The sequence below is a fragment of the Miscanthus floridulus genome, chromosome 3 (genome assembly GCF_019320115.1).
Source record: "Miscanthus floridulus cultivar M001 chromosome 3, ASM1932011v1, whole genome shotgun sequence".
In the NCBI taxonomy this organism is placed as follows: Eukaryota; Viridiplantae; Streptophyta; class Magnoliopsida; order Poales; family Poaceae; genus Miscanthus; species Miscanthus floridulus.
In genome coordinates this window covers 64,676,029-64,702,466 of record NC_089582.1, presented here as the reverse complement: position 1 = coordinate 64,702,466, position 26,438 = coordinate 64,676,029, and the positions used below count along the sequence as shown (strand labels likewise).

The following is a 26,438-nucleotide window of genomic DNA, read 5'->3' as shown; positions in this document are numbered from 1 at the left end:
ACTAACACCCTTCCCCAGACCCCGCACAGAGCGGGAGCTCTCTGCACTGGGTACGCCCTTTTATTTGGATATAGCTGTGCAATGAAAACTATATCAAACGTGCATTAAAACATTGTTTCATACTTAGATGTTTAAGGCAATAACAATAACAAGAGAACCACTGACTCTGAATTCTTTAAAAAAGGGGGCGTACCCACTGTAAAAGGGTGTTATTGACCCTTTTTTTAAAGAATTCAGAGTTAGTGGTTCTCTTGTTATTGTTATTGCCTTAAACATCTAAGTATGAAACAATGTTTTAATGCACGTTTGATATAGTTTTCATTGCACAGCTATATCCAAATAAAAGAGTGTACCCAGTGCAGAGAGCTCCCACTCTGTGCGGGGTCTGGGGAAGGGTGTTAGTGGCAAGCCTTACCCTCGCCTGTGCAATGCGAGAAGACCGCGACTCAAACCCGGGACCTTCCAGTCACAGGCGGTAAGATTCTACCGCTTGCACCAGGCCCGCGCTTCACACAGCTATATCCAAATATCATTAAGAAATAGTTAAAGCATGAGGGGTAGAGAGAAATAAAGAGAATCATGGGAAATTGCATGAAACTACAATAATAGTTGGAATAAAACATAGTACTTTAGTTTTCATGCCATCTTCAGCAATCCACAAATAATCATGTATCCTTGAAATATGTCGCTTGAGTGCATCTGAATTTGGGTTTTCGACCCAACAACAAATCATGTTCAGGGCCTAATAATCATCAAATGAAAATGGAAACTTAGCTCTAATCAATTTTGATATCACAACAAATAAAATGAAAAAATAGCCTCCTACTACTCTTAAAGAATATCACATTACAACACAGAACAATGAGAATAATTCTACATATGCTACGTGAATTATGCATTTCCTAATCCCAGCATGACTCATTACTATGGCATAAACGGTTAACAGCCATGGTTTGACACTCCTCATTTATCAAAAATGACCTCCCATGATCCATTCTTACCATTCTACATGTTATTGTTAATAGATAGCACTTTTATTCCTTTTGACCCTTGTTGATTGAAACTTTACATGGTAATTTGGGAATCTAAATAACTTCAAATAAAACTTCTTATGGATGCAAGAGATGGACTTGAGTTAGGCTAAGGTGGAGGTAATAAATAAACATATGGAAGATAAATAAGGACCCTTGGTTCTTGGCATATGTATTTACTATAAAAATAACTTGAAACCAACTTCTAGGTTACTAATGAAAAACTAGTGTATATTGTTTTCATAGTTATCTATGATGATAGATAATTTCTCCATTTAGTTGCCAAGATCCAACTATAACCTCATGTTATAAACCAACTGTGAATAGTGTCTTTGTGCTAGTGATAAGATTTAATGCATTAGGATAGAGCAAGAGTTCATAGTTCATGTCTTATAATAAAGTAAGATTAACTACACATGACTCCTAGCTAGGGAATGACTGTGAGGAAATCACCACAATAGACAATACCTTTGTAACTGGACATAAGCCAATATATTGAGTAGTTTCATCTTCATAGTGGATATGTTCTAGGATGTGGCTCAAAGCTTTCTCTCTTAACTTATAAAATGGCCAACAATTCAAGACCGGCTCCACAAAAGTGTTCAAACAAGTTGAAATACCTTTGAATATTACCGAAGGTTTATAACGCATGTCCTCCTAATGAAAATAGGAAGAGTCAAAATAAGCACGAGCACAAGAGTATTGAATAAGCAATTAAGAGGAAACATGTAAGCATGGAATGCATTCATACATCTTAATTAGCTCATGTTGAATTGCCATGCTAACGTTGTACAATGCTATATATCAGACAAATAAGGAGGTTTTATATTAAGTATCCTAAAAGTTATAAGCTCAGCATGTGATGTATAGTAAATAAGCAAAGGAGACAAATTTAAGTGAACCATAATTTCTATTTTTTTCTTTTGCAAATGATTATTTATGAATTATATATTTTTACTAATATAACACATAGATAAATCTTTAGTTACAATTCTACAACATCAATTGCATATTCAATCTCATGTTTCTTAAAAGAGTTCAAGATGATGATTGTAACATGTATGTATATGCATTTTTTATTGGACATGAGACATGCGTACATTATTCCAAGGTTGACGGCATCGTCGCTACAAAACAAGCTTGTCGATTTCACTTAGATATGCACATTTATCTCCAAATCATAGTTTTTAAGGCGGCAAGGAGAGGTGCGGCGCTCCACCCCCTTCCAGACGCCTAGGCGGGTTAGGCGCATGGCGAGGCGACGCCATACACAAATAACAGAAAGGAGCAGAGCAGAGCACGAGTACAAGAAGCAGAGCAGAGAAAGAAGGGGGAGGAAAAGTAGAGCCACAGTGGAAAGAGGGATGGAGGATTGGAGGAAGAACAGAGGAAGGAGAGGCCAAGAGGGGAGAGCATACCCGCAGAGTGGAGCCGGTGATGGAGGAGGTGGCGGAGAAGTCCTGGAGACGGTCGCAGATGGGGCGGGAGTCGCGGCAGGATTCACGGCCACGGATGGGGCGGGAGTCTCGGTCGTGGACGGGGCGGAAGTCGCGGACGCGGATGGGACGTGGGTCGCGGACTCAGGGTCGCAGGCGCCACCGCTCGATTTTAGGTGAGCCGACGTGCTCTTCTCTCTCCCTCTCGCCTCCCTTTCCCTCCCTCGACTGGCGCGAGTCAGATGGATGCGTCTTTGGCAGGAGGTATGCGCGTGCTGCTCCCTCTTTCCCGCGGGCTCGCGCCTCTGTTTCCTGCGCGCACGCAACGCTCCGCTCTTTCCCCCGCGCGTGGTTTTCCTCCTGCGCTCACGTGCGCGCGGCATCCGCCTAGAGCAAGTCGACACCATGGCGACGACTTGGGGTGCAAGGCGACGCCATACGCGAGGATGCCGTGGCGAGCCCGACGCCATGGTTCAAAAAACGCCCGGACGACAAGGCGTCGCCTAGGCGACGCCTTAAAAACTATGCTCCAAATAAGTTAGAGAACATGTCTTTGTCTATAGTACATGCTTTATATTGGCCTTGCAGCACTGCAAATTATGGTTCCATCAATAAGACAATAGAAGGGGAAGGAAAATGAAAGAATTTCTTATTTTCCATTAGGAGTGCGCTTTGTGCTGCCACTAAAAGTGCTCAAGTTCTTTATATGAAGTTTTAGTTTTGATGCCATCCATGACACTATCATCGAGTCCAGTAGAATCCATACATTGCCCACAGAACTCCATCCTCGTTCCCACTCAATGATAAATGTTGCTTCCTCCCTCGCATTCACATCTCTCTTCCAAAAACAAATCCTCTCACTAAACCCTAGGTCGAGGTAACATGGTGGATGTAGGAATCATGGCCCCATACTTTGTGGTTTTTGGGTAATTGAGTGACAACATAATAATTAGGACTAACATGCTTTTCAAGAATATTATTTACATGATTTATAGTTCTGAGGATCAATGTTCAAAATAGTGGGCAATAGTGGCACTGTAACATCTGGATAGATCCCCTTCTATGCAATTGGGATTTTATCTGTTACTTTAGCTATGACTGCTTTTTGTAGTGCTAAACAATGCTAAATGAACTTAGCGATGAGGAAATTTAGCGTTGCTATTCTTGATTTCGGTGGAAACAACAGGCTTGAGATGGTTTAGACATGTCCAACGGAGACCTCCAGAGGCACCGGTGCGTAGTGGAATCCTAAGCCAGGATAGTAACATGAAGAGAGACAGAGGAAGACCGAAGTTGACCTGGGTAGAGGCAATAAAAGGAGACTTGAAAGGATAGAATATACCCAAAGACTTAGCCTTAGATAGGAGTGCTTGGAAAACAGTTATTCACGTGCCTGAACCTTGATTGCTTCTGCTGGGTTTCAACTCTAGCCTACCCCAACTTGTTTGGGACTTAAAGTCTTTGTTGTTGTTGGTGGTGGTGGTGGAAACAACAGGCTTCATCTCATCTTTCCTTGCTCAACAAGCGTTGGAGCGCATCCACCACTTTGCCCTTCACTGTCAGCTGCTTCATACTAGAATCCATCACTTTGCTCTTCCCCATTGCTTTGCATTGTACAATGATTTTAGCAATGGCATCCACATGTATTGTACGGGTTTTCTCACTGGAGGAAGAGCGAACAGGCAACAAGGACTTGAGTAACACCCAGTGTCCAAAACTGCTTATATGGCCTAGCTCCGTACCTAGAACAGGCCTTCCTACTCGTAACACCTCTCTTACACTTTCGTCCTCGCCTGGCCCTCATCCTCCTAAACTTATAAGGTGGTACTAAACCCACCAACTACAACTCCTCCCTTGCCACATGGGCCAACTTCACAACTACAACAGGCTTCTAATGGGCTGGGGTGTTACAACTTATGGAGTTACGACCAAGATGTAAGCAATTGCTAGTGGTGGGTTGGATGATGGAGTGTGAGGGTAGGGAAATGGAGGCGCATGGCAAAGGGATCGAAAGCTAAGGGGGAGGAGCTAAAAGGGAGATATCATGGATCAAAGGCGATGCAGCAGCAGGTGGGGAACAAAATAGGGAACATGGATAGAAGCAATGTGATAGCCAACATGCATAGGGATGGTTGGATGGGGATGCGATCCGTTTCACGTGGGCTTAGACATGTTTGGGCCTTCTATTTTTCATAGTCATTATTATGTTTTCCTTGTCTTAATCAATCTACTAATTGCAGTAGAGGCTGCTAAAGCATGCAATAGCGGCTCTTAGGTTTTGGAGAATGAGACAGCTAAATCATTTAGCTTGCGATTTAGGACACTACTGAGGATGCAAAGCAAAAGGATTCATGAAGAATAGATGAAGAAAGAAGAAAGATCAGAGATGACTTGAAAGAAATAGCTTAGACCAGAAGATTAGGTGCCCTAGAAGATTAGGTGATCTGGTGGTGTTAAGTTTGAAACATTTGAGTATTGTTCTGATGCATTGAAGAAGAAGAAACAAGGTTTGGAATATATAGTGGGAGACAAATTGTGAGAAATAGACTATGGAACAACCAATATGGATAGTGTGATGTTAGCCAGAAGGAAATGCAAGCACTGAAAGGTGAAGTAATAACATAATAGTGAGCATTGGAGCATTGCTAGATAGACGTGAATAAGTTGGAGCTAGAAGAAATTCGGTGGATTGGATGATCAAGTGAATAAACCAAAGGAAGCATCAAAGTATTGCACACTGCTCCAACGACTAGAAAATGATGTGGCCAATTTCAAATTTGAAGACCATAATGTCCAGATCTAGTGTTGCAAACATCATAATATAGCATTGTATATAATGACTCTGACAATGAGTTGCAATGGCTAGTTGGAAAACTGGTATGCACCAGATGATCTGGTGCTACATGCAATAAGCACTCGATCATCCAGTGTGTGCATTTTGCATTAGTTGAGCTGCAATGGCTAGTTTTGGTTACAGAACCTATATATACCCATCCCTTGGTTCATTGCCAGATGCTAAAGTTGTGGATACTAGAGAAAAGGTTAGACACTTGAGAGAAGCTCCAAACGACCAAAGTGCTAAAGTGATCAATCCAAGGCATTTAGGACCTGTTTGGTTGGTGGCTACAAAAAGCTGCCTTGGCCTGGCATGCATCCCATGCATCTGATTTTGCATGCCTGAGGCTAGGATGTGTTGCTTGACAGGCCTTCAACCAAATATGCCCTTAGCACATTGTTAGAGAATGAGTAGTGCAAGATAAGGCCTTACAGGAGTGATTGTGAGGAAGCGATGGATCTAACTAAACCATCTTGGTAGTTCTTATTGTACTAAATCATTATGACTGGCTCATCGATGATGTTGTTGAACCTTCTTATTTGTGTGGAGCAGTGGACAAAAGCTTGTTTGGGGAATGAGGAGACCTTTACTTTGGTTCATACACTCCAGAGTAGACATGGCATGAAGCTAACTACAAGATATGTGTAGTGAGTATAATTAATTTTTGTGGAAAGCGGCTCATCCTATCAGCATCACCGGCAAGGGGCGCCATGTTATACTCCCATGCATTTCAGAGAGAGCAAGAGTCAGTCCCTACTATGGTCACATAGGCTAACACTATGGACGGCATGAAGGACAGGACTCGCTAAGGTCCTAGACCAAAGTATGAGATACCATGACCGCTATGTTAGTCGCTGAATTCTCACTCTCGGAAGTAGCAGAATTCTTACTCTCATCGAGAGAGGATGACACTAGGAGTTGGGACAATTTTCTGGTTTATTTCTCAATGCCATACCAACCCGAGGGGTTGGAGATACATATTTATAGGCTGTTAGCCAGCCAAGCATATGCCAAGACGCTAGTCTAAGATGCTAGTCTAAGATGCTGTCCTAGATGCTAAGATGTTGTCCTCTAGATGCTAGTCTAAGATGTTGTCCTAGATGCTAAGATGTTGTCCTCTAGATGCTAGTCTGTCCTCTAGTCTAAGATGCTGTCCTATGCTGTCCTAAAAACACAAAGACCACAACAGCCCCACAAAGACCACAACAGCCAGACTTATCCATCATTCTCCTCCTAAGTCTTGTACGTCGTCTTGTGGGAAAGTTGAACAATCCTGGTCCTGGAGCAGAGCTCAAGGAACTTGATCCTCCCAAGGGGTTTGGTGAGCAAGTCCACAAGCTGGTCCTTGGTGTTGATGTAGCTCGCCTTGATGCTCCCTTCCTCAAGACAGCCTCGGATGAAGTGGTACCTCACCCGGATGTGCTTGCTGCGTTCATAGAAGATGGGGTTCTTTGCCAGGGCCAGAGCGGACTTGATGTCCACCCTGAGCTCCACCGCTCTAGTGTCTCTACCGAGGAGATCACCAAGCAGTCGAGCGAGCCAGAGCGCCTGAGTCAAAGCGGTGGAGGCCGCTATGTACTTGGCCTCGCAGCTAGACAGGGCCACCACCTGCTGCTTGACCGACTGCCAGCTAACGAGGCACTTGCCGAGGAAGAAGAGGATCCCGCTCGTGCTCTTGCTGGTGTCGATGTCACCGGCGTGGTCGCTGTCGCTGTACCCAACAAAGTGTGCCGCCCCAGGGCACCTAGGGTAGTAGAGGCCGTGGTCGAGAGTCCCCGCAACGTAGCGGATGATCCTCTTCATAGCCTGCTGGTGCTCCGTTGTCGGTCGCTGCATGAACCGACTAACGTAGCCGACGGAGAATGCCAGGTCCGGCCATGTGTGGGCGAGGTAGCGAAGGCTCCCCACAAGACGTCGGTACTGCGTAGCGTCCACCTCCTCCGTCATGCTGTCGCGGCTCAGCTTCAGCCTCTCCTCCATCGGAGTGAGAGCTGGGTTGCAGTCGGTGAGCCCAGCTAGCTCAACGACGCGCTTGGCGTAGGCGGTCTGTCGAAGCGTGATCCCGGAGTCATCCTGGTGCACCTCGATTCCCAGGTAGAAGGAGAGAGGCCCCTGGTCACTCATCTGGAAGGTGGCCTTCATCTCTTCCTTGAATGCAACCACCTCCGCATCCTTGGTGCCGGTGATCACCAAGTCGTTGACGTAGACACCCACCAGCAGAGCATTACCTCCACTGCCCCGTCAGTAGATGGCCACCTCGTGCGGGCTTTGCTCGAAGCCCATTCCCTTTAGCGTGGAATCTAACTTGGCATTCCACGCCCTCGGTGCCTGCCGCAAGCCATAGAGGGCCTTGAGCAGGCGGAGCACCTTGCCCTCGTTGCCGGGGATCGCAAATCCCAACGACTGGTGCACGTAGACCTCCTCCTTCAAGTCGCCGTTAAGGAACGCTGACTTGACGTTCATGTGATGAACACGCTAGCCCTCCTGGGCAGCTAGCGCAAGGAGGAGTCGCACGGACTCCATCCGTGCCATGGGAGCAAAGGCGTCGTCGAAGTCGACCCCCTCCTGCTGCATGAAACGTCGTGCCACCAAACGAGCCTTGTGCTTGACGATGGCACCGGCTTCATCCCTCTTCAGCTTGTACACCCACTTAAGGGTGATCGCGCAGTGACCACGAGGAAGGTCAGCAAGCTCCCAGGTGCGGTTCTTCTCAACCGCATCCATCTCCAACTGCATCGCGGCGTGCCATGCCGCGTGTCTCTCGGCCTCTGCAAACGACCGAGGCTCGCCGTCGTCACACGCAAGGTGCAACTGCGCCTCCAGATCGTGAGGCACCGGTCCCGGCACCGGCTGGTCGCCGAGAAGGTTCTCCATTGTACGGTACCGCAACGGCTCGCCGTCGTGGTACGCGTCGACGTGCTCCTCATCGTGAGAGAGCGGAGTAGCGAGCTCAACCGGGCCATGCTCGACACGAGCTGGTGGTGGAGTAGACGTGCCCGAAGTGGTGCCTGTCGGTGCTGGAGTGCGTGGCGTTGCCGGCTGTGGTGGAGCCAGCGAAGAACTCATCGCAGCCGAGGTCCTGGCTGGAGAGCGTGGTGCTGTCGGAGTAGCAGGCGTCGGGGTCGATGGAGGCTCGGGGACTGGGGTAGACGCGCTCGCCGAAGAAGAGCCGCCTACTCCTCCAGCTCCCTCGAAGTGGACGTACTCGACAGTGAAGTCGTCGTACGTCGGAGCCGAGCCGTCGTCCACCACCTTGTCCCACGCCCATCCTCGCCCTTCATCGAACACAACGTCGCGCGTCGTGCGCACATGCTGTGTCTTCGGGTCGAGGATGCGGTAGGCCTTCGAGCCCTCCGCGTTGCCGATGAACACTCCCGGAGTGCTCCTGTCGTCGAGCTTGCTGATGTGGTCAAGCTCCTTGGCGAACGCGAGGCAGCCAAAGACCCGCAAGTGGGAGACCGCCGGCTTGCGCCCATGCCAAGCCTCGTACGGCGTCCTGCCGTCGAGCGCCTTGGTAGGCGAGCGGTTGATGATGTAGACGGCCGTCACCACCGCCTCTCCCCAGAAGACAGCCGGCATCCCCCTCTGCTTGAGGAGGGCCCGAGCCATCCCCACAACCGTCTGGTTGCGCCGCTCGATGACGCCGTTCTGCTACGGGCTGTACGACGCGGAGTAGTGGCGCTGAATGCCCTCGTCAGCGCAGTACGATGCGAATTCAACCGACGTGAATTCGCCGCTGTTGTCGGTGCGCAGCACGCGTAGCTTACGGCCGCACTCCACCTCCGCAGCAGCCTGCGCGCGCCTGATGGCGTCCGCAGCCTCTCCCTTGCTGCCGAGGACCATCACCCACATGTAGCGGGAGAGGTCGTCGACGAGCAGCAGGAAGTAGCGTCGTCCTCCCGGTGTGGCCGGTGTCACCGGGCCACACAAGTCCCCGTGCACAAGCTCGAGCCTCTCCTTGGCTCGAAAGCTAACCCGCTGTGGAAAGGGGAGTCGCCTCTGCTTCGTCAACACGCAGACGTCGCAGAGCTGCTCCACATGGTCGAGGCACGACAGGCCTCGCACCATCTCCGTGGCACTGAGCCGCTTCAGGGCCTCAAAGTGAAGGTGCCCGAAACGCTCATGCCACTGCCACACCTCGTCGTCCCGACGAGCAGCGAGACAGAGGGGTTGTGCCACCTGCACGTTAAGGACGTAGAGTCGATTTGCGCTTCTGGATACCTTGGCAAGTAGGCAACGACGACGATCTCAAATCCTCATGACTCCGTCCTCAACCACCACGCGCAAACCGTTCTCATCCAGCTGTCCCAAGCTGATGATGGAGTTCCTCAACGCGGGGATGTAGTAGACTCCAGTGAGCAGCCTGTGCTCACCAGACACGGTGGTGAAGATGACGGAGCCGACGCCCTTGATCTCTACGCCGGAGGCATCCCCAAACTTGACGGAGCCTCGGACGCTAGAGTCAAGCTCGGTGAAGAACTCCCGTAGACCGGTCATGTGATGGGTGGTGCCGGTGTCGAGGCACCACCCGTCAGTCTTATCATTGCCGGAGCTGTCGCCAAGGAGGGCGTGTGCTTTTAGCTCGTCGAGGTGGAGGAGAGCCGCTGCGGCCGGTGCCGCTGGAGGTAGCTCAATGCTTGCATGTGCCATGAACAGAGCCGGCTCCTCCTCCTCCGCCTGTGCGACGTGGGCCTGGCCGCGTCGTGGCTGTCGGCAGTCCTTGGCCCAATGGCCGAGCTGGCCGCAGTTGCGGCAGGCGTCGTCTCGTGTCATCTTGTGCCTGCCGGCGACGCCGCCCTGGGCTCCTCCACGAGCATCACCCTCGGCACGTCCTCGCGCCCCGGCCTGGGCGTCTCTGCGTGCCTTGCGTGGCTTGCCACGCTTGCGGCCGCCTGTCGCGGAAGAAGGCTCCCCCTTCTTCCGGTCACCTTGGCTGGCAAGCCACTGCTCCCGAGGGAGAAGGAGCTTCCCGCCAGTGGTGATGGGCCTCGAGAGAGACTGTGGCTCATCGCTGTCGACGACCTTGAGGCGACCTATCGCCTCTTCGATCGACATCGTGGAGAAATCCAGCAGGGACTCGATCGAACGAGCCATCTGCTTGTACTTCTCGGGAACACAGCGAAAGAGCTTTTCGACAGCTCTCTCCTCACCGTAGGTGTCATCGCCGAACTGCACCATCTTCTGCAACAGAGTGTTGAGACGGAGAGCAAAGTCATCAACGTCCTCAACTGGCTTGAAGGCCAGGTTCTCCCACTCCTTGCGAAGTGCCTGCAGTGTGGACTTGCGGGCGCGGGCGCTGCCGATGCGTGCCGCAGCGATGGCGTCCCAAGCCTCCTTGGCAGTCCGCTTGTTGGTAAGCGAGAACTGCATCTCAGGCGGGACTGCAGCGATGAGGGCATCCAGCGCCCGTCGATCTAGATCGTAGTCGACGTTGCCGTATTGGACTGCCTCCCACATGTGCCGCGCCTGGAGCTTTACCCTCATCACCGCAGCCCACTCGACGTAGTTGGTCTTGGTAAGGGTAGGCCACCCACCGCCGGGACCAACGTCCCTGATAACTACCTGGAGCCCGTGGTAACCACGGTACCGATCCGGGGAGAGAGAGCCACGCTGCCTGTGAAGGCCGTGCTCTCCATCGACCCATCGGTACCGATCCGGGGAGAGAGAGTCACGCTGCCTGTGAAGGCCGCGCTCTCCATCGACCCGTCCGCCACCGTTGCCGTGCGCGCCTCCTCCAGGAGTGCCGCCGCCGTGCTCGCCTCCTCTAGGAGCGCCGCCGCCGTGCGTGCCTCCTCCAGGAGCGCCGCCGGCGCGTCCGCGCCTGTCTGGGCTGCTGCCGCGCTCGTGGGCGTGCGCGGCTTGCCCCAGGAGCGCCACCGCTATGCGCGCCTCCTCCAGGAGCGCCGCCAACGCATCCGCGCCTGTCCGAGCTGCCGCCACGCTCGTGGGCGTGCGCGGCTGCCCACTGCGCCGCCCGCGCTCACGCTGCCACCCTCTCTAGCAGCTCGAGGTCCGCGTCGGCGATGTCCTCAGCGGAAATGGAGCTGCCGATGCTGCCGCGCAGAGCCTCGACCTCCGCTGCCGCCGCACGCGCTGCATTCGCCGCCGCCGCTGCCTCCGCCTCCGCTCTGGCTGCTGCCAGCTCTGCCGCTGCCAGCCTCGACGCCCTTGCCGCCGCTGCAGCGGTCTCTGCCGCCGCTCGCTCGCGTTCCTCTGCCGCGGCAAGTTCGGCCTCCTGCCGACGCCGAGTGCTCGAGGCGACCGAGCGCTGAGACTGCCCTGCGGACATGACGCGGTACCGGGGGGCTGCTGCGTGGGGAGAGGGCTGCTTCAGACGAGCTGAGTGAGCAGGAGCGGCCGGAGCTGCTGCTCGCAGCTGGGGCTATTGTGTGGCTGGGAGAGGAGATGAGCAGGAGATGCTCAGGCTACAGGATAATACGCCTCTGATACCACTTGTTAGTCGCTGAATTCTCACTCTTGGAAGTAGCAGAATTCTTACTCTCATCGAGAGAGGATGACACTAGGAACTGGGACAATTTTCTGGTTTATTTCTTAATGCCATACCAACCCGAGAGGTTGGAGATACATATTTATAGGCTGCTAGCCAGCCAAGCATATGCCAAGATGCTAGTCTAAGATGTTGTCCTAGATGCTAAGATGCTGTCCTCTAGATGCTAGTCTAAGATGCTGTCTTAGATGCTGTCCTCTAGTCTAAGATGCTGTCCTATGCTGTCCTAAAAACACAAAGACCACAACAGCCCCACAAAAACCACAGCAGCCAGACTTATCCGTCACGCTAAGCAAGTGTGCCCCCACTAGGTAGAGTGGTTATCACGACCACCAAGCAGGGTGGCAACCATAGCCGCGAGCACTGGTGGCTCCACAAAATAGGGTGGCAATCACCACCAACAAGCAGGGGTGGCACCTTGGAGCATGGTGGTGTCCATGATCACATAAAAATGGGGCAACCATAACAATTGAAGAGTGGCCCTAATGAGTAGGGTAACTGCCTCAACAACCAATAGGGTGCTGACCAAACAACAGAGCATGGGTGCTCCCATCAAGTGGGGTGGCAATGTGCATGCCTATGAGCATGGTGGCCTATCGCGAGCAATGAGGTGCACTTAGTCCACTCTATGGTATGTTTATTTTCAATTGCCTTAAACGCGAGTGACCCATCAAACCGTGTTGTAATGCCCTAGAAATTTGATATTTGCCTTTTGTGTTTTGTGTTTATCTAGGTCAATGTTTTCAGGTCGTCCGATTAACCGCGATTAGTCACGATTAGTCGTCCTGGTCGGTCCCTGGTATTCGATTAGGAAGACCAACTCGATTAGCTCGACCAGAAAGCTGGTCGTCCGATTAGTCGACGACTAATCGCGATTAGTCATCCGACTAGGATAGGGACGACCAGTTTGGTTACTCTATTTTTGGGCCTGTTTAACTGAGCGGACATGTGGGACTATTGAATGTCAATGTTTGTGACTTTGTGATGAACACTTTAGCTTATCTGTACTGAACTAATTTGGTTATGTAATATGCTGGCTGTGTGGCTGCTATGGTCTACTAAATGTTAGTTATTTTGCTACTGCAGCAATGCTGCTGTTCAGGTGCGTCAAGATCAAGACTGTATTAGTGTCACCAGCTAAACACTAATGCAGTCTTGATGTTTGCTTTATTGTGTATACTATATAGTGTATATATATATATATATATATATATATATATATATGTCCTGATATACATGGACGACTAGATGGACGACCAGGGTCGACTAATTGGCCTGGTCGACGACTAATCGTGATTAGTCTCCTGGTCGGTCCCATGGCGACCAGGTTCAACCAGATGACCCGAAAACATTGATCTAGGTTGCTAGCCCACCCCACCGTTGGCTTGCTCACCCCGCCCGCGGCTGGACCACCCCATGGCCCTACTCGTCACCCCATCTATCGCGTCGCCCGAGATGACTACTCTGAACCGACGGAGGTTGAAGACAAGGGTAAAAAGGTCTTAACTCCCACATTCTCTCTTAGCGGATACGCGACATTAATAAAGTAATCTATGCGGTGTGTTTTTACAAAGATACACACTTTCATAATAGTAGTGAACAAATTTCTTAGTTGACGGTGTCCATTAGCAAATATCATGTTTCTCCGATATCCCTGAGCAAATTTTCTCTAGATTTTATGATATATGGTATAGATAGCTATAACAACCCTGCTTTTTTAATAATTATATATATAGAGAGAGAGGGAGTAGAGATAGCTAATTAATAATGATTGAGACCACACGAAGGATAGTGACAAACCTTGGCACAAGTATTACGAGCTTTACTGCAATCAATCTTGTCATACGGCGAACTGTAGAGTTCATCCCTTAGTGCTAATATAGTTGGTGTAATTGGACCAACAAATTTTTTGCCATAAAGGTAAGCTATTGACATGTAAGTAATCCTCGTGAAGCACCAGAACCGCCCTGTACAAACGAAAGCTCACTTCGTCATTAATAAAATGAATAGCACTTGTACACCAAAACAGCGTGAGTTGTGTTTCTAATATATACAGTATATCTATATCTCTTCCCACTCTAAGTATTTCTTAAATAGATTAAGAAGAGTGGTAAAATGGCTGATATGTGGTTCATTAAGCTTGTCCTACTTGTGCATGGTATATATTGTTGAGAATTATTATTTAGTGCTCAATTAGGGATTAATCCAAGAGGTGTCTTTTCACCCCTATCTCTTTTGCACGTGTAACCGCCCACGTTATATGTACACACTGTTCATTTGAATACAGTAGAGAGATCATTTGCATCAACTCGCTATCTCTCGTTCTGTATTTTAATACGTTATCAGCACGTTTGCTTTCCACTGGCTTTGGCCAACAAGCAAGAACTGGAGGCCGCCGGTCTCCCGACTCTCCGTCCTGAATAAGAACAGGCGATGGTATTTTTCACACCGATGAAAGAAGAAGGAAAGATGTCCATGATGGGATCTTCGGTGAAGAATGAAGAAAAATGCATCTGGACACAAAGGCTGCAAGGCCGGATCAGGTTTTTCTTCAATTCATCATCCTCTTACCTTGCATTGGATCGGACAACGGACGAGTGCCAAGGCCACCGCCCACCATGGTGGTTGGTGCACCCTTTCGGCTCCCGCGCGCACGCCCTGCGGCCCTCGCGTGCCTTGCCGTGCCGCGGCGGAGTCCGCATGCCCGGCCGGCGGCAGTTGCCACAAGCCTGCCCGTTCGCTCGGTCAGGGCAGCGTTGGTGGCCGGTTTCAATGCCTGGCGCACCTGTCGACAGCGGCGGCTTGCCCCGAGGTCATGACCGGCGACGCCCGTGGCGGATGCGCACGGTTGTGGGTGGTGCCTGCGTGGCCGGCTTCCCGCGACGACCTCGCCCAAATCGGCAACAGCGGTTCCGACGTGCCTGTGGCACGCGGTATCGGCTGGCCCCAATCCGGACCCCTCTCCCGGCGACGGCGGCGGCCGGCTCCTAGCGCTCCATTGTCGGAGGCAGCCAGCCCCGAGGCCAGGCCCCAGCGGCCACTGCGGCCGGCAGCGGCGGTGCTCGCCCGCGCCAGGATGGCAGCAGCGGCGTCCCGCGCCGGCAGCAGCCAAGCCCGCGCTCGCCTGGCTCCGTCAAAGGCGGCGGCAGCGACCAAGGGGCCGAGTGCCTGATTGAACATTCCGTGGGAAATTTCCTGGAAGGGATAAGGTTGTGTCCTTTTGCACAGTGAATTGCATAATAATTCTTATCAATTATTAATGCATTTTTGTTCCTATGTTTTAGCCTTTAAGTTTAAGGTAAATCACCACAGCAATATATTGCATTTATATTTGATATAAATTCTTGATTTAGACCTCTGATTTAAATGGATTATGATGCACATATTTACTAGTGTAAATAGATTTTTTAAGACCTACGAGTCTTAGAAATTGTATCATGATACTTTATATTGCGGGTGAATTTAATATGTTAATATTTAGATATGTTTTCTATTTCTATGACTTTCCGTTTGAGACATGGACTCTAACAGTAGTATTAGTATGATAGAGTTTTTACTCCTATACATTGTTTGCTTTTAGAACAGAAATTTGTTCATGTCTAAACATACATAATTTGTCGATTTTTGGTTTTCGGCAATTAATTCTAATTGCAACAAAATCGATCATCTTAATTAATTGATAGTTAATTAAGGTTGGATGATTTTAGGCTCATATGAGCCTAATCTGGAAAAGCAAAATAATAGCCAAACTATTTTTGCTAGTAAGGCTAACCTAGGAACTGGATTTTTGCTTTGATCCTACCTGATGTGCATAGTTATGCCACTAGCCAATCATAGCACTATGTGCTTAGTAAGTTTCTTGTTTTAACAGTATCAGTACAGTAGAGTGTTTATTTCTGTATTTTGTTGACCTTGTTAATTTGGTAATTTTCCATAATAAATTATATCTTAACAATGGTAGATCATCTTAATTAAGTATTTCTTAATTAACGATAGATTATGCAAAATTGTTATATTCATATCATGGATACATTTGGGATATCCTAACACAAGTGGAGTCCTAGGCATTGGCTGCGTTTAATTCATATTGAATTATTTGGCCCAGAGACTATGCCTATGGCAGCGATTATTCGTCGATTAATGAGAGGTCTACATCATGTTTATTTTAAACTTGATGATTACCTATATTGTGTTGTCCCAAATAAATGTTTTGGGAATATGAGAATGGTACACTTTTATGGTGACTACCATCATTCATTATTAAAGGCTATACACAGGTGGTAGAGTCTTAAGCATTGGCTGCGGTATATTCCTACAAATATATCAGCCTAGAGACCGTGTCTATAGCAGCAATTTATTTGCCTATTACTGTGAGATCTACTCTATGTTTCAGACATAGAGATTATCTACAATGTGTGTACCAACATTAATAATGATTGTTCATGAGGTCTACACATCTTGTGATTACCTCTAATTGTTGAAAATTTTACAGTTTTGTTGACTATCTCCAATAATCCAAAACAAAGTGACAAGATATGGAACCCCCTAAATTTTTGCATTTGGAGATTACATCACCATAGTGATTTTTAATTTACCTCAAGTGTAAATTAATTAAATCAATGGTTCATCACATGTTGTGGATATTGACTTTAGAGGAGTTTGATGAACTCGCTCTAGATGGCATCACTATCCCATAGGGACAATGGACATTAACATTGGTTTTATCCATGGACTAATAGAATAATTTAATGAATCTCAATTAGGGGTAGTTTGTTATAGATCAAAGGAAATTATGCCTTACTGTAATTAAGGTACTACGTCCATAAAGATCATCGATAAGATTATCTAGTGGAAAGAAATAAACATTCTTCGTGGCTCACTCTTTAGGAGTTTTATGAACAATAAATAAACTCATATAGCTTGAGGCTAATCATGAGTGGATCATGTCTCTAGTTTTTCAAACTATTGAACACTATGATCATATTGTTTATACAATTTGCTTTCACTAGTTAAAGCAAAAGGTCTAATGTGCAATATGAGTGATGGCAATGTGAACCCAAGAATGACAAAGAGGAATGTCATATATGTGGTTGTGTTTAGCATAGCACTAAACAATATCATACTCTTAAATATGTAGTTGATCTATATCAACATTCTATAAGGGATGAAACAGGAGCTATAGAAATAAGATATGAAGGGTGTTTCAATCTTAAAATCTGAAGCTACATAGGAGGTTGGTTGTTTATGCTAGATCTTATGGGATCACATAACAACACTTCTCCTTTTTTTCTTGTAAAGAGAACATCATATAGATGAACAACATGATCATCAAATATGCTTCGAATGATTTGTTTTGAGATTTGGGATAATCTCATGGTCCTTTGATTTGTCAATATATAACTATTGTGGGTATCATATTGATGTATTTGATACTCGACAATATTTATGGAACTCTATATATTAGACAAGAATTTCATTGAATTCTTGTCATATATAGATTGTACGGGAATCATTCCAATATGGAAATGCTATGTGCCTAGTGGACATTTGTACCACAAACTCTATAATTAGAGAAGGAAAATATTGCTGGTTCTTATAACATGAAGAGGGAATAATTTTGGTCATCGCTGATGTGATGCAATGATAGTTTGGCCTATGTTGCCGCTATATATCATTCTTCCTATGGATACTGAGTTAGGAGTTGAGGATATTTAATTATGTCCTAACTACACTCGTATCTTACCAAATTATAGAGATATCCAAATCTATTTTTGTATGAAATCACAAAAAGACAACATTAGATATGGCATATAAGTAAAAAGATAAGTCTCGTTTTGGTTGTATTATGCATACAACCATCCCCGTACAACATGTTGCGTATAAGATAATTTTTCACATTGTTGATGCATTCCAGATTTGGAACGAATAACTTGGCCATCATATGGGATGAGGTGAAAATTATTGACAATTCTTTTGGTCAAGATTTCCCAAAGTGTGGATATGATAAGTGCCACAAGGGAAATAGATTTTAAGACCCTCTTATCTTAAAATCAGATTAAATGTCTTAGATTCCTTCATCATATTCAAGAGAATATGTGTGGATTCGATACAAAGATTGTATGGACAGTTTATGCATTTCATGGTTGTGAAGATACATCTATAAGATAATCTAGAGTGTGTGAAGTGTCCACACTCGGCCATGCATTTGGTAAATAATGGCTCATGTTGTGAGCTCATTATCCTGAACACTACTAAAATTTTGTACCTACAATGTCGATTGTTTGGTATAACAAGAATTTAGTAACTGAAAGTTCTAGTTTGGTTTTGATGAATTGATGAAACCCTAAGTGCTAACCTAGTTTATCAAGTGATCATGAGATAGGTGGCACATTCCAAGTGGTGAAGCAAATGAAGATCATGACATGAGGATGGTGATGCCATGGTGATGATCAAGTGCTTGGACTTAAAAAGAAGAAAGAGAAAAACCAAAGGCTCAAGGCAAAGGTATAAATGGTATGAGCCATTTTGTTTTGGTGATTACATTTAGATTCGATAGCCGTACTATTAAGAGGGGTGAAACTCGTATCGAAAGACGGTTATCAAAGTGCCACTAGATGCTCTAACTTATTGCATATGCATTTAGGATCTAGTGGAGTGCTAACACCCTTGAAAATGTTTTGTGAAAATATGCTAACACATGTGCACAAGGTGATACACTTGGTGGTTGGCACATTTGAGCAAGGGTTAGAAACTTCACTGGTGCCCTAAACTCAGGTGAACGTGGTCACTGTAAGTGACCGGACGTTGGTCTCTGAAGGACCGGCGTGTCCGGTCAGTAGCAGCAGAAGAAGCGCAGCGTCGGTCGTCGATCGGACGTTGGCGCTGAAATGATGAGACGCTGGCTGGCTATGTTCGGTCACACTGACATGGTCATGCACAGGGGAAACGCTAAGTGACCGGACGCTGGGTGAGTCCGGTCGAGCATGACCAGATGCGTCCGGTCGTGAAAAGTCATCTCTGGATGTTTACTGGAAACGACCAGACGCTGGGGTTCAGCGTCCGATCACTTTGAGCTGCTGCGTCCGGTCGTCACTTGACCATTGGGATCGAGTGCTCAGCATTTGAAGAGAGAGGACACGTGGCGCACATCACGTGACCGGACGCTGAGGTCCAGTGTCCGGTCAATCTAACCGGAGCGTCCGGTCGGCCCGTGTTCAGTGCAGTAAAGAGCCCAACGGCTCTATTCGTGGGGGCTTTCTATTTAAGCCCTATGGTCGGCTCAAGCTCATGCTCTTAGCCATTTGCATTGACATAGCAACCTTGTGAGCTTAGCCAAAGCCCTCCCACTCATCTCCATCATTGACTCATCCTTTTTGTGAGATTGAGAGAGAATCCAAGTGCATTACTTGAGTGTTTGCATCTAGAGGCACTTGGTGTTCATGTTTCGCTACGGGATTTACTTGTTACTCTTGGTGGTTGTCGCCACCTAGACGACTTGGAGCAGCAAGGATCGTCGAGCGGAGGGTGATGATTGTCTTCGGCTTCGATCGTGGTGATTGTGAGGGGTTCTTGACCTTTCCCCGACGGAGAGTCAAAAGGTACTCTAATGGATTGCTCGTGGCTTGTGTAATCCTCATCTTGTGTTGGTTGTGTGGCACCCTATTGAGGGTTTAGCGTGTGATGCCAATTAGCGCGTGAACCTCCAAGTGAGTGAATCACCACAACAAGGAGTAGCTTGCCGGCAAGCAAGTGAACCTCGGTAAAAAACCATTATGTTCATCATTTGATTCTGAGGTGATTGGTCTTTATTTATATTGATTCTTGTGATTGATTGGTTCACTCCTCGACACGGTGGTATAACTATCTTGCTCTCTCTCTTTACATTACCGCAAATTAGTTATCAAGCTCTTTAGTGTACCTAGTTGTAAGATGTTTGTTTGGTTAGTGTGGCTCTTTAGTTAGTCTTTAAGAGCACACTAACTTAGTGTAGTGTCATAGCTTTTGTGTGGTTTCAAATAATAGAAACTAAAATTATGGTAGGTGGCTTGCATTTTTAGTAGGCTAGCGCAACACTTGCTTCGCCTTATAATTGTCTAACCGGTTTGTTAAGTATTGTTGTAGAAATTTTTATTAGCCTATTCACCCCCCTCTAGCCATTAGGACCTTTTAAGTGGTATCAGAGCCGAGGTCACCATAATTTGAGGCTTAACAACCTTTGGTCTAAAAATGGCTTAAATCAACAACACCATGAAGCCACCCCAATTTGATGGCTCAAATTATCCCTATTGGAAAGCTAAGATGATAACTTATATCAAGTCAATCAATAGAAAGGTTTGGAAGGTGGTAGAGACAAAGATTGAGATTGAAGATGAAGAGGCTCCCACCGCCGCCGAAGAAATACTACTTCAAAATAATGGCATTGCTCTTAGTGCCATCCATGATGCTTTGGATGAGAGAACATTTGAGCAAATCAAGAACATTAAGAGAGCTCATGAGGCATGGAAGAAGTTGGAAGAATCATTTGAGGGCACTCAAGCCGTGAAGGGTGCAAAGGCATATATTCTCAAAGAGAAGTTTACAAGCTTCAAGATGAAGGAGGATGAGAGTGTGCCGAAGATGTTCCATAGGCTTCAAGTGCTTGTCAATGATCTCAAAGCACTTGAAGAAGAGGTAAAGGACAAAGACTTCTCCCACAAGTTCTTGAGATGCTTACCTTCAAGATTTGGCACATTGGTCACTATTCTAGTGAGGAGTGGTTTGGACACCATGACACCAAACCAAGTATTGAGAGATATAATGACCGATGATATATATAGAGATGATGATGAGAAGGAAGAAAAGAAGGAGAAGAAAGATGAGAAGAAGGATGAGAAGAAGAAGAGTGTGGCATTCAAGGCCACATCATCCAAGGGAAAGGCAAAGCAAGATACATCAAGTGAATACGATGGTTCATGGGATGATGATGATGATGAGAAGATGGCTCTCTTTGTCAAGAAATTTGGCAAATTCATGATGAAGAAAGGGTACCGTGCTAGAAGAAAGAAATCTTCATCCAAGAACAAGAGTCAAGAAGGTGCTTCAGATGTAGAAGCAAAGATCATCTTTGTAACACCTCTGGTGTTTTGACCTAGCACTAAAACTTGACATGCCATCATATGCATTGCAAAGCATTCATAAAGTAGAAAATTTTGAATGCATTCACTAAATAAGCTTTATTTTATAAGTTGTTATTTTATGTGTGATGTGATTCAAACTCTAAATAAAGATCATGGCCACAAGGGTCAAATTTCATGTGATCATGTGAGGCCATGTGTCATTTGACTCAAATAACCCTAATGGGCCATGTTACTGGTCAAAAATCAAAGTTAAAGTAAAAAGGTAAACAAATCAAATTTGAATTCAAATTCAAATCATAAAGGTCCTTTTTGCCCCTTTTGTCTAATTCAAAATCCATTTGGAATTTGGGGTTGTAACAAAAAGCAAAGTTGAAGCTTATTTTATAAGGATTAACTTTGGTATTCAAAGTTTTTCAAGTTTACATATAAAATTTGGAAAAATTTTGAAATGATTCAAATGCTCAAATGCACCCCAAATTCAAATTTTAAAATGGAGGCAGAATTTGAAAATATTCCTTGCAGCAAAGTTGTAGAGTTTGAAAAGTTGAGCAACTTTCATTTTTGGAGATTTTCAACTTCTTTAGAAAATTTGTGAGTAATTTGCAAAATAAACGCAGTGGCAATTCTGTAAATACTTCAAAAATCAAAATCCAGCCGAGCGCCACCTCCCTGCTTGCCGCCGGCGCCATGCAGCTATTGCCGCCGATCGTTTTGCGCCGCTTTCTCGCACGTTGACATGCAGCAAGCTTCGTGGCGAGCTCGTGCATGAGCTGTCGACGCCGAGCGCGTTCTCCCCGGCTATAAATAGGAGCACCGCCGCGGTCGTCCTCCGTTTCCCCTCTGCTCTGCTCCGCCACCAAACAAGCTCCGCTGCTCGCCGTAGCTGCCGTCGAACTGCATCCGTCATGCCTAGCTACACCAGCATGATCGCCTCGACCTTGCGCTCCTCTTCGGCGAGATCTCATCGCTTGGGTTGGCCGGAATCGCCCGACGTAACACGTTCTTCCCCGTGACCGGCCGGAGCTCCGCCACCATCGACCTCACCGTGGCCACGTCGTTCTAGCTTGTCTTCGCCTTCACCAAGCACACCGACGTGATCGTGGTGAGCTCCTGAGCGTGATGCTCGCTTCGCTTTAGACTCTACTACTTCGTAGCCGTGGTTACGGCGTGCGCCGTTGTGCCCACGCCGCCATGCCCGGCGTGGAGCTCCCTCCGGTGTGCCTGCTGCCGTTCTGAGGACTAGGATAGATTCGCGGGACGTTGTAGATCATGTTGGTGCTATCCGTCTCACCGGAGGCTCGCCGTCGACGTGTTTTGGCCGACCGGTGATGGCAGCGCCGCCATATCCCTGTTCTATGTCACTGACGAGCGGAGCCTGGCTGTCAGTGAGAGAGAGAGAACAGTGAAGTTTTGATAATTTCTGAATTATGAATAGTGCAGCAACTTTGGAAATTTATAGGAAAATAATCATGGCTCTAGAAATTCTGAGAATTTGTGTGTAGCTTCTGTACATGTTCTAGTATGGTTTAAAAATATGAAACTTGAAATTTGAATAAATTTTTAATGTTCAAAAATTCAGTCAATTAATTGATAAATGCAATTTCCATGATTTTTGTAGGCCACTGTATAATTCCAAAAATTATGAAATTTGTTTTGGTACACTAATTTATCATGAGGAAGCTTACATAAAATTTTGAGGTCATTTGGAACAAGTTCATTTTTGGGCTTATTTTCAAATTAATTCAAAAATGGATGAAAGTAAACCCTAAGTGTTAGATTAGTGTTTGATCTTATTTTGGTCATGTTTTGTGACCAGTAGGGTTTCAAGATCAATTTGGTCAAGTCACTTATGTGGTCCTTGATGGTAGAATTGCAAGTTGGTTTTGTTGGCTTACAACTGTACCGTGAAAGAAAGTCGTATTCAAGGTGTTTTTACATTTCATGCACCCTGAAAGCATCATGTTTACATTATCATCATGTTAAAGCATATGTTATCATTTTGTGTAGAATCCAAGAGTGAAACGATTCTAGTTGAGCAAGTTCTAGAAGAATCCCCGGTTATCACGAGATTCGATAATTGCGGTACTGATCCGGAACCTGAGCTCGTCAACGAAGGCAAGCCCCGGTTTATGCATTAAACCATTACCTTGTTTACTTTGAAAAGTTTATCACCTATGTTACCTATTGCATTAAGTTGATTAATTCAAATATTACCTACTTGATGCATTGCCTACCTTGTTAATTGTTTACCATCCTTGAAGATGATTTCATTTACAAAGGCGTAGAATGCTTAGTATGCTTTATGGTAGGCTTTTAAAGTAAAAAGTTTCGATACAATCAAAGATGGCATACTAGCCAAAGAAAGAAAGAAGATAGAATGAACTAGAGACTAGTTGGGTGACTTATCTTGAATGTTGGGTAATGTTGCCGATTATGTCGCTTAAAGGCCACTCATTGTGGATCTTCTGAATGAGACACTTTGTAGTACTGGTCACATACTCCGGTAAGCCTACTTCAGCTAATCCGATACTAAGACGAATGCCCACGCACTAGGAGTGGAGAGATGGCGGGAGTAGCGTGTACCCTCGTGGCTAGAATGTGGCCGGATTTGAGGTGTGCTGTGCTCTCGGGTGGCATGGAGATGGCTTAGTATAGGAGGATCCGGTAGCGAGGTTGATATATGCAAGATTAAGTTCTACATATGTCGTGTGATAAGGAATCCCCAGCTGGGACTTGAATCAATTCGAATTACCGGTGCTCCGCGGATATGGAGACTCAATTCATTACAGAAGCAATGCAGGACTGGTGAATTACTAAAACATGAGAAAAGGGAATGGAATGAGAAGGTTTGGAATATGGGATATGAACACTTAGTTTGAGATAATGAACTAAAGTACTTAGGGGTAAAACTTGACAATAGAATCAAGAATAGTAAGCTTTTGGCAAAGAACTTTTTAATCTTGCTACATCCTTACCTTGACCCAACACCTGCATTTCTAAAGTCCTTCACCCCCTTTTACGTTGAGTCAGTCTTGTTGAGTACTTTTGTACTCAGGGTTTGTTAACCCTTATTGCAGGTGAGTCGCATGTGCAGGCTTGTTTTGGTCCCTGCTGCATGTCTGTGTTCGAAGTCAATGACGATGAGGAATGATTAATGGCCTCTGGACAAGGCACTAGTTTGTGTGATAAATAATGTTAATGTAATATTATCCCGCTACTATGGTTGTATGACACTTATGGTATTGTAAGTTTGAAAACAACTGGTTTATAAACTATGTTATCTTAAGACTTCCGCTATCTTTTACTCTGATGTATATATTTGAATAAACTGTTGTAATCTGCAATGTCTATGATTGGGATCCTGTTTGAAAAAGAATCGTGGATGATTCGGGTTTCCCGAGGACACCAGACAGACCTGTTAAGTTGTTGGGAACTTGTGTACACTATCAAAGGTCTGTTGAGACAACGATAGATGCACGTGGGCCCGATTTCTCAGGAGGTTCTGCCATAATCTTGTTGCTCAATATCCATACAATAGCGACAATGATGATGATAACAAGAAGAACAAGAAGAAGGACAAGAAGGAAAAGAAAGAGAAGGACAAGATGACCTTCAAGAAGAAGAAGGGTGGTTCATATGTGGTCACTTGGGATAGTGATGCTTCCTCAAGTGATGATGATGATAGTGATGATGACAAGACCACCAAGAAGAAGGCACTTGCAAGCATTACAATCAATGAGAAGCCTTCTCTCTTCGACACTCCATCATGCTTCATGGCTAAGGCCACTAAGGTACAAATTTGTGATGATGGAAATGATGAGGAACATGATAATGAAAATGAAAGTGAAAGTGATAATGATGAACCTACTAAGGATGAACTATTTGACATGCTAGAAGATGCTAAAGAACACTTTGACATCAAGAGAAGGGAATGCAAAAGCTTGCGTAAGGAACTAAAAGCTCTTAAGCAAGCCTTTGATGAGCTCAATGCATCTCATGAGAGGCTAGAGGAAGCCCATGAGAAGCTTGGCAAGGCTCACAAAAAGCTTGAAAAGGCTCATTCCTCTTTGCTTGATGAGCAAAATAAAAAGGAGCATATTGAAACTTTCAATATAGGCTTAACTTGTGATATAATTAATGAATCATTATCTATGTCTATCATTGTTCCTCCCACTAACCCTTCTTGTAGTACTTCTACTTCCACCTCATCTAGTAGTGATGATTTCACTTGTGATGCCTCACTAATGGTTGAGAATGAGAACCTCAAAAAGGAGGTCAATAAGCTCACTTGCACCTTGGCTAAGGCCTATGGTGGTGAGGACTGTTTGCTTATGTGCTTGGGTAGCTAAAGAGCTTCTCTCTATAAAGAGGGATTGGGCTATACCTCCAAGAAAGACAAGGCGACCTTTGCTCCTCACAAGAGTAGTTTTGTGAAGAACAATGGTCGGTTTTGCACTAGTTGCAAGCAAGTTGGTCATAAAGAGCATAAATGTAAAAAACAAGAGCAAAAACGCTAATGTATCCTCCATTAAGCTTGATTCATTTTATATGCTTACTAAGGGTGCAAATAGTATAAAGGCTAAGTTCATTGGTAAACCATGGATGGGCTCAAAGAAGAAAGCCATTTGGGTGCCAAAGAGATTGGTCACTAACCTTCAAGGACCCAAGCAAGTTTGGGTACCTAAAAAGAATTGATCTTCTTTTGTACGTCAATTATAAAGCCGAAGGAAGGCATTGGGTTCTTGATAGTGGGTGCACTCAACACATGACTGGTGATGCAAGAATGTTCAACTCAATCAATACCAATGATAATGATGGTTATGATAGTATTACATTTGGTGACAATGGCAAAGGCAAGGTCAAAGGGCTTGGTAAGATTGCAATATCCAATGACATGAGCATATCCAATGTATTGCTAGTAGAGAGCTTGAACTTCAACTTACTATCCGTGGCTCAATTGTGTGATCTTGGATTCAAATGCATATTTGGGGTAGATGATGTAGAGATCATAAGTGTAGATGGCTCTAATTCGATCTTCAAAGGCTTTAGATATGAGAATCTATACTTAGTTGATTTTAATGCTAGTGAAGCTAAATTATCTACATGCTTGTTCCCTAAGTCTAGCATGGGTTGGTTATGGCATAGAAGGCTTGGTCATGTTGTTGGAATGAAACAATTGAATAGATTGGTTAAGCATGACTTGGTTAGAGGCTTGATAGATGTGTTTGAGAAGGATAAGTTTTGTAGCTCTTGTCAAGTCAGAAAATAAGTTAGAAACACCCATCCTAAGAAAAGCATGATGAGCACTAGTAAAGTATTTGAGTTATTGCATATGGACTTGTTTGGGCCAACACAATACACTAGCATTGGTGGAAATAAATATGGCTTTGTGATAGTGGGTGATTATACTAGATACACATGGGTATTCTTTCAAGTGGACAAAGTGATGTATTTGCAACATTCAAATCATTTGTCAAGGACATTCACAATGAGGTTGAAACAACCATCAAG

At 45.9% G+C, this 26,438-nt stretch overlaps 1 protein-coding gene across 3 annotated transcripts in view; it reads right to left on the bottom strand.

Moving 5' to 3' along the window:
- Positions 1–26,438, bottom strand: part of LOC136541751 (achilleol B synthase-like) — a 45,168-nt gene that overhangs the window by 6,877 nt on the left and 11,853 nt on the right. For 2 of the 3 annotated variants that reach the window (XM_066533822.1, XM_066533824.1), the window contains exons 6-8: positions 13,612–13,778; positions 1,500–1,688; positions 629–742 (exon numbers count right to left, since the gene is read on the bottom strand). In XM_066533822.1, the coding sequence (XP_066389919.1) occupies positions 629–742; positions 1,500–1,688; positions 13,612–13,778 (470 nt within the window). The remainder of the gene's footprint in view (positions 1–628; positions 743–1,499; positions 1,689–13,611; positions 13,779–26,438) is intronic. The other variant, XM_066533823.1, reaches the window with a different exon arrangement.